Source organism: Mizuhopecten yessoensis, unplaced genomic scaffold (assembly GCF_002113885.1).
Source record: "Mizuhopecten yessoensis strain PY_sf001 unplaced genomic scaffold, ASM211388v2 scaffold716233, whole genome shotgun sequence".
Lineage (NCBI taxonomy): Eukaryota > Metazoa > Mollusca > Bivalvia > Pectinida > Pectinidae > Mizuhopecten > Mizuhopecten yessoensis.
Window position 1 is genome coordinate 46,231 of NW_018480014.1, and position 15,030 is coordinate 61,260.

The window sequence follows — 15,030 nt, forward strand, 5'->3', positions numbered from 1 at the left end:
ACACGTTATTAACCGAAGTCAAATTTCTGCCATTGCGACGGGCTCTCCTGATCAAAACAGTGTTAAGTACAATGCTTGTTTCAAGATTAATCATAAAAATGTGGTGGCTAATGTGATAATTTTTCACATTAACTGTTAATGTTTACAAATGAACTTGCAGTGGAAATGTAAATATAAGAAATGTTATATGCAGACTTCCGTGCCGATTATTCTGTCATTTTCTTAGAGTACTCATGTCACTTAACCTAGCGCAATTTCGTTACGCCTGTCGGTAGTTATATTCAATAATTATATAATTCAGTTATTGTTCATAAATACGTATACCTATATTCCAGTGAAACTTGGGAATATTGACCTCACTAATTTCAAATACAGCGTATCTAGGTAAGCAATTGAAACAGTAATATATAGCTAGTTTTCTTTTTCTGTCAAGTAATGATAATTCTTCATTAAAAATTTGAATGTCTTACGTTAAATCACGGAATTATCTAAGTCCGTGGTTAAATAAGATAAAAGTGAAGAAAAACAGGGGGGGGGGGGGAATTATGTTGTGATAAGATTTAAAATTTGAAGATTTAAAATAGATTTTGTTAAATAGTATCACGGACTTAGATGTAATTCCGTGATAGTATAACTGTGTGTGAGGGAGGGGGTTCCTTTATTGTCTAACATGTATGAAAACAGATTCTGACTGGAGCGAGTGATGGAAGAGCAGAGCACCAGAATAATTGATTAACAACTTTTATATGTTGTTTGTTTATATTTCTTGTTCTGTGAGTCAGACGAGTTTTCCAACGTTAGATGTCAGAGTTAGTGACAAACGACATTTTGAAAAAAAAACATGAAAACACATTTATTTGGAAATGCTTATTCTGGGAGGTGTGTGTGTTTTCTATTTTCATATCAAAATTTATATTTGTCAGCTTATTAATAGACTTCGTGAGGTGTATATCGAACGCGGCCTTTAATAGGGGAAGATGTTGCCAACTCACCGTTTCCGGGATGCGTACAAACTTTGCGTACTTGTCTCTCAGGAATTGTGGGTAATGCATTCCATGCAAAACTTCACAACACTGGATGTTGTGAAAACTAAACACAGGTATGCTTAACATTTTTTCAGTTGAAAACCATTACAAAAATCTTGATATACCGGTGGTAAAATAATTGATACATCGTTGTAATGGGTTCATATGTAAATTTATGGATGTTACGCCTAATGTTCGTAAAACGATGAGTATTTACTATGTAAGTGCGTGTGTTGACAACTGGATCTACTGCAGAGTCTGATCAACATGGTAATCAGGGTTCGGGTATTGCTGATCCCTGGGATTCGGATTGCTTTGTAATTTTATTTAACTCAAAAGAATCCCTCTTGACACTTGAATACAGCAGGTCTACTCGAATGTGTTTGTCAGTAAAATGGTGGTAATGAAGATTCGCCGGTTAGGCAGGTACCTATAGTCTGAAATAACCCGACTTTAACGGCGAAAGTTCAAGAGTGGTTGGATGGTCAGGTATTTCAGACTAGATGACGATACAAGCTTTAAATAGTGGTTGATAGTCGTGATTTCTATGGCTGAACCACATTTATGTGACTTTGTAATAGTGTAGTAGGACGAGGAATATAGTGATAAAGATAGGGGTCGTAAAGATAGTGCCATCGCTTGGGCTCGAACCTGCGACCCTTGGCTCTCCAGCCTGATGCTTTACCGCTGAGCTTAAGGGAAATTCCCAACAGGTGACGCCTGTAAGGCAACCTTAAGTTGTCAATGCATATCTTTTACTATAGAAATTGTAAATTTGTGTTAGTCTGACTGTACTGTAGCTAGTAATAGTTTTTATACCCGGACGACACAATATATAAAAATTGTCTCATTGTCGGAAGCTACGTTAATCGCAGCTATACTGAGGCTGTAACATCTTATACAAGTTCTGAACTGCCGGAACATCTCGGTACACCCATACAATACAGCATGTTGTAATATTCAACACATACAGTAATATTGTTCTGCAAGACAACATTATTTCTATGATTGTACATATAAAAGAAATCAACATCATTTTTAGTGACAAATAAGTGCATACACTTTTTGTTGCATAACATCAAACATGGTCATTTATTGAAACCAATTAGTTTGTTTTAATTTCAGCCTTTCATTGTGAGCTTGATATTCAATGCCTCTAAAGTGTAACAATAATGAGTTCTAGAGAACGTGGATGGCAGGCTATACTCTAAGTAGATAATTATTAATTATTATGTAATATATATAGTCTGTCATTTGTGCTGCATAAACCCAATTTCATGACAAAATCTTCAATAAGTTGAAGGTGGTCACTATATGGTAGAACTAGAACTATATTTGAGTGATAAGTTTTACCATTCACATCAACACAGTTTTAAAATTTGGGTCAACCAGAAGCTGGAAAACCACTGAAATCTGATGAAAATGCACAAAAAAGTATACATCCTCGTCAAATTGTCTCAAAGGGACATTATGAGACACGCTGTACTTACAGTGGAACTCCAGAGCTATTAATAGGACATGATGGTGAAACTGGGGAACACATGTCTGTTCTTTTTTAATTAAATCAGTGTAGCACAAGGGTGTACAGCTAGTACATTTAATAATTAAAGTCAGTGTAACATGAGTGTGTACAGCTAGTACATTTAATAATTAAATCAGTGTAACACAAGGGTGTACCGCTAGTACATTAAATACTTAAATCAGTGTAACACAAGAGTGTACAGCTAGTACATTTAATAATTAAATCAGTGTAACACAAGAGTGTACAGCTAGTACATTTAGTACTTAAATCAGTGTAACACAAGGGTGTACCGCTAGTACATTAAATACTTAAATCAGTGTAACACAAGAGTGTACAGCTAGTACATTTAGTACTTAAATCAGTGTAACACAAGGGTGTACAGCTAGTACATTTAGTACTTAAATCAGTGTAACACAAGGGTGTACAGCTAGTACATTTAATAATTAAATCAGTGTAACACAAGTGTGTACAGCTAGTACATTAAATAATTAAATCAGTGTAACACAAGGGTGTACAGCTAGTACATTCAACACTTAAATCAGTGTAACACAACAGTGTACAGCTAGTACATTTAATTAAATCAGTGTAACACAAGGGTGTACAGCTAGTACATTTAGTACTTAAATCAGTGTAACACAAGAGTGTACAGCTAGTACATTTAATAATTAAATCAGTGTAACACAAGGGTGTACAGCTAGTACATTAAATACTTAAATCAGTGTAACACAAGGGTGTACAGCTAGTACATTTAATAATTAAATCAATGTAACACAAGGGTTTAAAGCTAGTACATTTAATACATGGAGACCGCTGAAATTTTCAAAAAATTACGATGAAATGGTTGAATTTCTTTTTAATCTGTCTGAAAGCTAGTACTTTAAATGTAAAATTGTACATAAATTTAAATCTGATAGTGAGATGAAGTTAATAAGTGATATCTTTGTGTGTATAGAACTATTCACTAGTCTTTTGATTTGTTTCTGGTGAATACAGAATACTATTTTGTCTGAAGAGGAATTGTAAGTAATCAAATTGTGTGTCAGCTGTTGTAATCAACCTAAAAGTGTACTATATATATATATACATATAATACAATGTATGTACGTATAGTAAAACCTTGTTAGTTGGTATCCCGTTTGGTTTTGGAAAGAACATCATTAATTATAGCAATTTTCTAATCAATTCATCTGTTATTGTCATGATCACCTAACAGAGAATATTTCGTTAAAAATATCTGGAAAGTTAGTTTCTCGTCATACTGACATACATATCATTTAATTGGGGGAACAATGGTGATTTGTTTTCAAAAACAAGTTTTAAAGTTTGTTTATTAGCTATTAACATCGGTGGGACTTCACTATATAGCTACGTACACTGTACTTGTGATAGAAATATGGCTATAAACTAATTTACATACAGTTGTTGTTGATTATGTTCTTAAAATAACACTACCTTGATTGTTGTACCCATGTCCAGTCTGTTTGTGTATAGGGAATAGTAAAAAGGTACTGTGTGATGAATTGAGGTTCTGTAAAGTGATAAAAAGATTAAGTAACAAAGTACATCCTAGTAGATTCCCTCTGTTATCCTGACAACATTTTCTGTTTAAAAATTCACTTGTTGATTGTTTTTGGTTGAAAAAAGTAATTCAACTGCACTGTTTTATTTCGAAAATATTGTTATGAAATTGCTGTAAAAATGTGTTTTTTTGAAAATTAAATAATACAAGTAAACATTTGGAATCTATTGATCCATTTCCTGTAAAACATTATATCCATTGTATATTGTGTATGATATATATTCAGGTGATATATTTCCTCCTCTTTATAATGTTAGTTCTGTGACATGCAGTACCAGAGCGTATTATCTATATTACATGTGGTATCAATTGTAACTTTATATGTATTTACTCAGCTTATTCAGATGCTTGGATGCTGCTCAAGCGGCTAATAAGTATGTCATTATCAATGCTGTAACTGATTCTAAGATTCTGATATTGTAACAGAGTGCTCATCTTGCTTTGATCCTGAACATAGATTGAAATAACTTGCTACTTTACCTATGTATAAAATATCAATATTTTAGTTCCAATGTGCCCATCCTGATGCATCCATCACGTGGATGCCTAACGACTTTCTAATTTCTACAGTTCAAAGAGAACTTAGGCTGCGAGTAAATTGTATAAACCTGTGATTTTGATGTTGATCAGGTGTGTCTGTGTTTTCCAGTTCACCGTTCCTGTTATGAATCGTATGAACATGATGGAACAGGTACATCTGGCTGGGGAGGATGAGGAGGATATCTACTCCGGGTTTAATGACTACAATGCTACCTTAGATACAGAGGTGAGTACTAGGTGAACAGTAGTATGGTTTACTGTCATTCTTTTCTAATATTAACCACCTATATTTTCATCAATTCAGCTCTCAAAGTTTATCTGTACAAATTTAAAAGCACAGTGCACAGATATACAATGTTTTAATGAAGGTATTAATAAAGCTGTTTATAGAAGATTATAAAACTATAAGTAAATCAGTGTTATCCCTAGTAGATTATATAACTATAAGTAAATCAGTGTTATCCCTAGTAGATTATACAACTATAAGTAAATCAGTGTTATTCCTAGTAAATTATACAACTATAGTAAATCAGTGTTATTCCTAGTAAATTATACAACTATAAGTAAATCAGTGTTATTCCTAGTAAATTATACAACTTTAGTAAATCAGTGTTATTCCTAGTAAATTATACAACTTTAGTAAATCAGTGTTATTCCTAGTAAATTATACAACTTTAGTAAATCAGTGTTATTCCTAGTAAATTATGCAACTATAGTAAATCAGTGTTGGCCCTAGTAGATTATACAACTAGAAGTAAATCAGTGTTATCCCTAGCAGATTATACAACTATAAGTAAATCAGTATTATCCCTAGTAGATTATACACCTATAGTAAATCAGTGTTATCCCTACTAGATTATATAACTATAAGTAAATCATGATCAGTGTTATCACTAGTAGATTATATAACTATAAGGGATAACACTGATCATGATTTACTTATATAACTATAAGTAAATCAGTGTTATCCCTAGTAGATTATATAACTATAAGTAAATCATGATCAGTGTTATCCCTAGTAGATTATATAACTATAAGTACATCAGTGTTATCTCTACTGTTGATATGGTTCCATTTATTGTTTATATGTTACAGAGGTGTTTTCGCGTTTCTTCTTTTCAAGTCGTGAAAAATATTATGATGAAACTTGATCAAGTATACACCCACATCATCCACAGAAAGTGTGTAGTGCACTGTAAAGAGGTCACTGTGACCTTCACCTTAATTAAGTAAAATAAGCAGAAAATAATTTCAATGAAATTAATATAACTTTGAAGCTAAATTCTTTTGAAATCTAAAGTACTCCTACAGTACATACCCAGAAAATGTATGGTGCACTACATGCATGTAAGTCAGATATGCTGACTTTTACCTCTTGTTCAAATGTCAAATAAGATCAAAACAAATATGAATATTGGTAATAAGGTTGTGACATGTTTTCATTCACAAAAAACAAATGTCTAGTTCCTGCTGTCTGGCTACCTGTAAGATACAGAAGTGACATTCCTAGTTTATATGGTTACACTGTAAGTTACAGAAATGACATTCCTAGTTTATATGGTTTCAATATATGTTACAGAAGTGACATCCCTAGTTTATATGGTTACACACTAACTTACAGAAGTGTTATTTCTAGTTTATATTGTTACACTGTAAGTTATAGAAGTGACATTCCTAGATTATATGGTTACACAGTAACTTACAGAAGAGTTATTTCTAGTTTATATGGTTTCACTCTAAGTTACAGAAGTGACATTCCTAGTTTATATGGTTACACTGTAAGTTATAGAAGTGACATTCCTAGTTTATATGGTTACACTATATGTTACAGAAGTGACATTCCTAGTTTATATGGTTACACTGTAAGTTACAGAAGTGACATTCCTAGTTTATATGGTTACACTGTAAGTTACAGAAGTGACATTCCTAGTGTATATGGTTACACAGTAACTTACAGAAGTGTTATTTCTAGTTTATATGGTTACACTGTAAGTTACAGAAGTGACATTCCTAGTTTATATGGTTACACTGTAAGTTACAGAAGTGACATTCCTAGTTTATATGGTTACACTGTAAGTTACAGAAGTGACATTCCTAGTTTATATGGTTACACTGTAAGTTACAGAAGTGACATTCCTAGTTTATATGGTTACACTGTAAGTTACAGAAGTGACATTCCTAGTTTATATGGTTACACTGTAAGTTACAGAAGTGACATTCCTAGTTTATATGGTTACACTGTAAGTTACAGAAGTGACATTCCTAGTTTATATGGTTACACTGTAAGTTACAGAAGTGACATTCCTAGTTTATATGGTTACACTGTAAGTTACAGAAGTGACATTCCTAGTTTATATGGTTACACTGTAAGTTACAGAAGTGACATTCCTAGTTTATATGGTTACACTGTAAGTTACAGAAGTGACATTCCTAGTTTATATGGTTACACTGTAAGTTACAGAAGTGACATTCCTAGTTTATATGGTTACACTGTAAGTTACAGAAGTGACATTCCTAGTTTATATGGTTACACTGTAAGTTACAGAAGTGACATTCCTAGTTTATATGGTTACACTGTAAGTTACAGAAGTGACATTCCTAGTTTATATGGTTACACTGTAAGTTACAGAAGTGACATTCCTAGTTTATATGGTTACACTGTAAGTTACAGAAGTGACATTCCTAGTTTATATGGTTACACTGTAAGTTACAGAAGTGACATTCCTAGTTTATATGGTTACACTGTAAGTTACAGAAGTGACATTCCTAGTTTATATGGTTACACTGTAAGTTACAGAAGTGACATTCCTAGTTTATATGGTTACACTGTAAGTTACAGAAGTGACATTCCTAGTTTATATGGTTACACTGTAAGTTACAGAAGTGACATTCCTAGTTTATATGGTTACACTGTAAGTTACAGAAGTGACATTCCTAGTTTATATGGTTACACTGTAAGTTACAGAAGTGACATTCCTAGTTTATATGGTTACACTGTAAGTTACAGAAGTGACATTCCTAGTTTATATGGTACACTGTAAGTTCCAGAAGTGACATTCCTAGCTTATATGGTTACACTGTAAGTTACAGAAGAGTTATTCCTTGTTTATATGATTACACTGTAAGTTACAGAAGTGACATTCCTTGTTTATATGATTACACTGTACATTACAGGATCTACAACATGACCCAACTTTCCAGAAGGCGGTGATGAGGACCAGTCATGGCCGACGACCCCCACCTGTAAGTTAACAGTATGACAGCTAGCTAGTGATAAAGGAAACTCATCATGTTTGCTCTAATGTAATATTGAAGATTTTTGTTGGTAATAATTATATTTGTAAATAACAGTATTTGTTGGATTTAAATTAATGTTTTGTGTGTGAAATTTGCATGTACATGGAAACATGATCAGCAGTAGTTACCATTAATAAACCATACTTCAGAACTCCATTTTACAGTGAGCAAATTTTCATTCATTTACAGTTTTTGAGAATTTTTCAGAAGGTATATTTAGAATAAACATACTAAATATTACAGACATTTGATCCTGATAATTTTTTTTATTATCTTTGTTGATACTGTATGTTTCCATATCAAATTGAAACAAAAAAACCTCTGGGGACTCTTATTACTGTCTGCTTGAGACCCAGGTTTTACAATAGGCTACTGCCAACACCAATCTGATTGAGTGAACACTGATAGTACAGTACATGTACTTGTAGAAAATGTTAAATGATAATTAATCAGATGGTGTGGTACATATACTGTTAAGGTTGGAGGAGATGGTACCTGTACTGTAGATAGTGTTAAATGAGATGGTTTGGTACATATACTGTTAAGGTTGGAGGAGATGGTACCTGTACTGTAGATAATGTTAAATGAGATGGTTTGGTACATATACTGTTAAGGTTGGAGGAGATGGTACCTGTACTGTAGATAATGTTAAATGAGATGGTTTGGTACATATACTGTTAAGGTTGGAGGAGATGGTACCTGTACTGTAGATAATGTTAAATGAGATGGTTTGGTACATATACTGTTAAGGTTTGAGGAGATGGTACCTGTACTGTAGATAATGTTAAATGAGATAGTTTGGTACATATACTGTTAAGGTTTGAGGAGATGGTACCTGTACTGTAGATAATGTTAAATGAGATAGTTTGGTACATATACTGTTAAGGTTTGAGGAGATGGTACCTGTACTGTAGATAATGTTAAATGAGATAGTTTGGTACATATACTGTTAAGGTTTGAGGAGATGGTACCTGTACTGTAGATAATGTTAAATGAGATAGTTTGGTACATATACTGTTAAGGTTTGAGGAGATGGTACCTGTACTGTAGATAATGTTAAATGAGATAGTTTGGTACATATACTGTTAAGGTTTGAGGAGATGGTACCTGTACTGTAGATAATGTTAAATGAGATAGTTTGGTACATATACTGTTAAGGTTTGAGGAGATGGTACCTGTACTGTAGATAATGTTAAATGAGATAGTTTGGTACATATACTGTTAAGGTTTGAGGAGATGGTACCTGTACTGTAGATAATGTTAAATGAGATAGTTTGGTACATATACTGTTAAGGTTTGAGGAGATGGTACCTGTACTGTAGATAATGTTAAATGAGATAGTTTGGTACATATACTGTTAAGGTTTGAGGAGATGGTACCTGTACTGTAGATAATGTTAAATGAGATAGTTTGGTACATATACTGTTAAGGTTTGAGGAGATGGTACCTGTACTGTAGATAATGTTAAATGAGATAGTTTGGTACATATACTGTTAAGGTTTGAGGAGATGGTACCTGTACTGTAGATAATGTTAAATGAGATAGTTTGGTACATATACTGTTAAGGTTTGAGGAGATGGTACCTGTACTGTAGATAATGTTAAATGAGATAGTTTGGTACATATACTGTTAAGGTTTGAGGAGATGGTACCTGTACTGTAGATAATGTTAAATGAGATAGTTTGGTACATATACTGTTAAGGTTTGAGGAGATGGTACCTGTACTGTAGATAATGTTAAATGAGATAGTTTGGTACATATACTGTTAAGGTTTGAGGAGATGGTACCTGTACTGTAGATAATGTTAAATGAGATAGTTTGGTACATATACTGTTAAGGTTTGAGGAGATGGTACCTGTACTGTAGATAATGTTAAATGAGATAGTTTGGTACATATACTGTTAAGGTTTGAGGAGATGGTACCTGTACTGTAGATAATGTTAAATGAGATATTTTGGTACATATACTGTTAAGGTTTGAGGAGATGGTACCTGTACTGTAGATAATGTTAAAGGAGATAGTTTGGTACATATACTGTTAAGGTTTGAGGAGATGGTACCTTTTCTGTAGATAATGTTTAATGAGATAGTTTGGTACATATACTGTTAAGGTTGGAGGAGATGGTACCTGTACCGTAGATAGTGTTAAATGAGATGGTTTGGTACATATACTGTTAAGGCTTGAGGAGATGGTACCTGTACTGTAGATAATGTTTAATGAGATAGTTTGGTACATATACTGTTAAGGTTGGAGGAGATGATAACTGTACTGTAGATAATGTTAAATGAGATATTTTGGTACATATACTGTTAAGGTTTGAGGAAATGGTACCTGTACTGTAGATAATGTTAAATGAGATGGTTTGGTACACATACTGTTAAGGTTTGAGGAGATGGTACCTGTACTGTAGATAGTGTTAAATGAGATGGTTTGGTACATATTCTGTTAAGGTTTGAGGAGATGGTACCTGTACTGTAGATATTGTTAAATAAGATAGTTTGGTACATATACTGTTAAGGTTGGAGGAGATGATACCTGTACTGTCGATAATGTTAAATGAGATATTTTGGTACATATACTGTTAAGGTTTGAGGAAATGGTACCTGTACTGTAGATAATGTTAAATGAGATGGTTTGGTACATATACTGTTAAGGCTTGAGGAGATGGTACCTGTACTGTAGATAATGTTAAAGGAGATAGTTTGGTACATATACTGTTAAGGTTGGAGGAGATGGTACCTGTACCGTAGATAGTGTTAAATGAGATAGTTTGGTACATAGACTGTTAAGGTTGGAGGAGATGATACCTGTACTGTCGATAATGTTAAATGAGATAGTTTGGTACATATTCTGTTAAGGTTGGACCGTAGATAGTGTTAAATGAGATGGTTTGGTACATATTCTGTTAAGGTTTGAGGAGATGGTACCTGTACTGTAGATAGTGTTAAATGAGATGGTTTGGTACATATTCTGTTAAGGTTTGAGGAGATGGTACCTGTACTGTAGATAATGTTAAATGAGATGGTTTGGTACACATACTGTTAAGGTTTGAGGAGATGGTACCTGTACTGTAGATATTGTTAAATGAGATAGTTTGGTACATATACTGTTCAGGTTTGAGTAAGGTTGGAGGAGATGGTACCTGTACTGTAGATACTGTTAAATGAGATGGTTTGGTACATATACTGTTAAGGCTTGAGGAGATGGTACCTGTACTGTAGATAATGTTTAATGAGATAGTTTGGTACATATACTGTTAAGGTTGGAGGAGATGATAACTGTACTGTAGATAATGTTAAATGAGATATTTTGGTACGTATACTGTTAAGGTTTGAGGAGATGGTACCTTTTCTGTAGATAATGTTTAATGAGATAGTTTGGTACATATACTGTTAAGGTTGGAGGAGATGGTACCTGTACCGTAGATAGTGTTAAATGAGATGGTTTGGTACATATTCTGTTAAGGTTTGAGGAGATGGTACCTGTACTGTAGATAGTGTTAAATGAGATAGTTTGGTACATAGACTGTTAAGGTTGGAGGAGATGATACCTGTACTGTCGATAATGTTAAATGAGATATTTTGGTACATATACTGTTAAGGTTTGAGGAAATGGTACCTGTACTGTAGATAATGTTAAATGAGATAGTTTGGTACAGGTACATATACTGTTAAGGTTGGAGGAGATGGTACCTGTACCGTAGATAGTGTTAAATGAGATAGTTTGGTACATATTCTGTTAAGGTTGGACCGTAGATAGTGTTAAATGAGATGGTTTGGTACATATTCTGTTAAGGTTTGAGGAGATGGTACCTGTACTGTAGATAGTGTTAAATGAGATAGTTTGGTACATATTCTGTTAAGGTTGGAGGAGATGGTACCTGTACTGTAGATACTGTTAAATGAGATGGTTTGGTACATATACTGTTAAGGCTTGAGGAGATGGTACCTGTACTGTAGATAATGTTAAATGAGATAGTTTGGTACATATACTGTTCAGGTTTGAGGAGATGGTACCTGTACCGTAGATAGTGTTAAATGAGATAGTTTGGTACATATTCTGTTAAGGTTGGAGGAGATGGTACCTGTACTGTAGCTAATGTTAAATAAGATAGTTTGGTACAGATACTGTTAAGGTTGGAGGAAATGGTACCTGTACTATAGATAATGTTAAATGAGATAGTTTGGTACGTATACTGTTAAGGTTTGAGGAAATGGTACCTGTACTGTAGATAATGTTAAATGAGATAGTTTTGTACATATACTGTTAAGGTTTGAGGAGATGGTACTTGTACTGTAGATAATGTTAAATAAGATAGTTTGGCACAGATACTGTTAAGGTTGGAGGAGATGGTACCTGTACTATAGATAATGTTAAATGAGATAGTTTGGTACGTATACTGTTAAGGTTTGAGGAAATGGTACCTGTACTGTAGATAATGTTAAATGAGATAGTTTTGTACATATACTGTTAAGGTTTGAGGAGATGGTACCTGTACTGTAGATAATGTTAAATAAGATAGTTTGGTACAGATACTGTTAAGGTTGGAGGAGATGGTACCTGTACTATAGATAATGTTAAATGAGATAGTTTGGTACGTATACTGTTAAGGTTTGAGGAAATGGTACCTGTACTGTAGATAGTGTTAAATGAGATAGTTTGGTACATATTCTGTTAAGGTTGGAGGAGATGGTACCTGTACTATAGATAATGTTAAATGAGATAGTTTGGTACGTATACTGTTAAGGTTTGAGGAAATGGTACCTGTACTGTAGATAGTGTTAAATGAGTTAGTTTGGTACATATTCTGTTAAGGTTGGAGGAGATGGTGCCTGTACTGTAGACATACACTGTTAAGGTTGGAGGAGATGGTACCTGTAGTATAGATAATGTTAAATGAGATAGTTTGGTACGTATACTGTTAAGGTTTGAGGAAATGGTACCTGTACTGTAGATAGTGTTAAATGAGTTAGTTTGGTACATATTCTGTTAAGGTTGGAGGAGATGGTGCCTGTACTGTAGACATACACTGTTAAGGTTGGAGGAGATGGTACCTGTACCGTAGATAATGTTAAATGAGATGGTTTGGTACATATACTGTTAAGGTTTGAGGAGATGGTACCTGTACTGTATATAATGTTAAATGAGATAGTTTGGTACATACACTGTTAAGGTTGGAGGAGATGGTCCCTGTACTGTAGATAGTGTTAAATGAGATGGTTTGGTACATATACTGTTAAGGTTGGAGGAGATGGAACCTGTACCGTAGATAGTGTTAAATGAGATAGTTTGGTACATATACTGTTAAGGTTGGAGGAGATGGTACCTGTACCGTAGATAGTGTTAAATGAGATAGTTTGGTACATATACTGTTAAGGTTTGAGGAGATGGTACCTGTACTGTATGATTTCCTTTGATAGCCTATCAAGCGTATGAAGCTGACCAGGGTAAGATATGCTGTTTGTTCTCAGATGTTCATTGTTCATCATGTTCATTGTTGGATAACCTGTATTAGAATTGATTTTTATATAAAGTTTGTGAGTTTAATGAAGGTTACAGATTTTTTTGTCTGTGAATGTTTTTTATTATCACTTGTTTTTTGCTTTTCTACTCAGTTTAAAAGATTTTTCAACATACGTGTTCCATGATTTTTAAGAATAGCTGAATAGATAAATATCTTGCAATCTGCGCTTGTCAATGATACTTGATCATTACATACAAATTACATTCAAATAGTAGCAATGTAACGAAATTCAACCATTTTCTTATTATTTAGAATTTTCTTGTGAATAAGCAGAATTGTTGGTTCAAGTATTGTACTTTCTACTCTGTGTTACAGACAGCTTCTAAGGGTTTGGCTGTTGGAGGTGCTGCAGCTGGAGCGAGGCTGGGAACAGCAGCACGAGGCCGTGCAGGGGTTCCGTCCTCCATGGGACGTCTTCAGACTGGGGCAGTGGCCGGGGGAGGCACTGACATGGCCAGACCCATGACAGCTGTCAGGGCTGCAGGTTATACATCTGTAGGGAACCGAGGAGCAGGGTTTGACCCCATGAATCAAGGGAATAAGGGCCCAGCTCCACCTCTGGAACCTAAGCCAGAGGACAGGTGAGGCAAACACATGGAGTCCTGATATAATCCTCTACTACAGAATTCTGACACAGATAATCAACAACAGGACAAATTCAGCCAAACACTGTCAGAAACAAATCAATATCAAAGTTAATTTAATGACTTAATCTTCTCTTAACCAATTAATGGAATGTATATCTGGTAACATTTTAGTTGAAAAGAAACAAGAAAGTGATATGCATCATGAAATAGTTTCAAATGATTGTCTATAAACTTTAAACATCTGGTTGCAGTCCTGAGGAGAAGATCAGACAGCTGGAAAAGAAAGTGAACACATTGATTGAGGAGAGCTGTTTCGCCAACAGTCGAGGAGAATTCAGTCTGGTAAGTAGTCCGGCCGACAGTCGAGGAGAATTCAGTCTGGTAAGTAGTCCGGCCAACAGTCGGGGAGAATTCAGTCTGGTAAGTAGTCCGGCCAAACAGTCGAGGAGAATTCAGTCTGGTAAGTAGTCCAGCCAACAGCCGAGGAGAATTCAGTCAGGTAAGTAGTCCGGCCAACAGTCGAGCAGAATTCAGTCTGGTAAGTAGTCCAGCCGACAGTCGAGGACAATTCAGTCTGGTAATTAGTCCGGCCTTACAGTCGAGGAGAATTTAATCTGGTAATTAGTCCGGCCTAACAGTCGAGGAGAATTCAGTCTGGTAATTAGTCCGGCCAACAGCCGAGGAGAATTCAGTCAGGTAAGTAGTCCGGCCAACAGTCGAGCAGAATTCAGTCTGGTAAGTAGTCCAGCCGACAGTCGGGGACAATTCAGTCTGGTAATTAGTCCGGCCTAACAGTCGAGGAGAATTCAGTCTGGTAAGTAGTCCGGCAGTAAAGAGTTCAGTGTAAAGTGGTCAGGTAAACAACAGTCGAGGAGAATTCAGTCTGGTAAGTAGTCCGGCAGTAAAGAGTTCAGTGTAAAGTGGTCGGGTAAACAACAGTCGAGGAGAATTCAGTC

General features: G+C 34.7%; 1 protein-coding gene across 7 annotated transcripts in view; it reads left to right on the top strand.

The window, feature by feature from the left end:
- The first annotated feature begins 1,010 nt into the window (after nt 1-1,010).
- The window catches only part of LOC110442229 (intraflagellar transport protein 88 homolog), a 42,973-nt gene continuing 28,953 nt past the window's right edge, over nt 1,011-15,030 (top strand). For 4 of the 7 annotated variants that reach the window (XM_021485720.1, XM_021485722.1, XM_021485721.1 and 1 more), the window contains exons 1-6: nt 1,011-1,099; nt 4,776-4,892; nt 7,841-7,909; nt 13,384-13,410; nt 13,803-14,068; nt 14,326-14,416. In XM_021485720.1, the coding sequence (XP_021341395.1) occupies nt 4,791-4,892; nt 7,841-7,909; nt 13,384-13,410; nt 13,803-14,068; nt 14,326-14,416 (555 nt within the window). In that variant the 5' untranslated portion in view covers nt 1,011-1,099; nt 4,776-4,790. The remainder of the gene's footprint in view (nt 1,100-4,775; nt 4,893-7,840; nt 7,910-13,383; nt 13,411-13,802; nt 14,069-14,325; nt 14,417-15,030) is intronic. The other 3 variants (XM_021485724.1, XM_021485725.1, XM_021485727.1) reach the window with 1 other exon arrangement.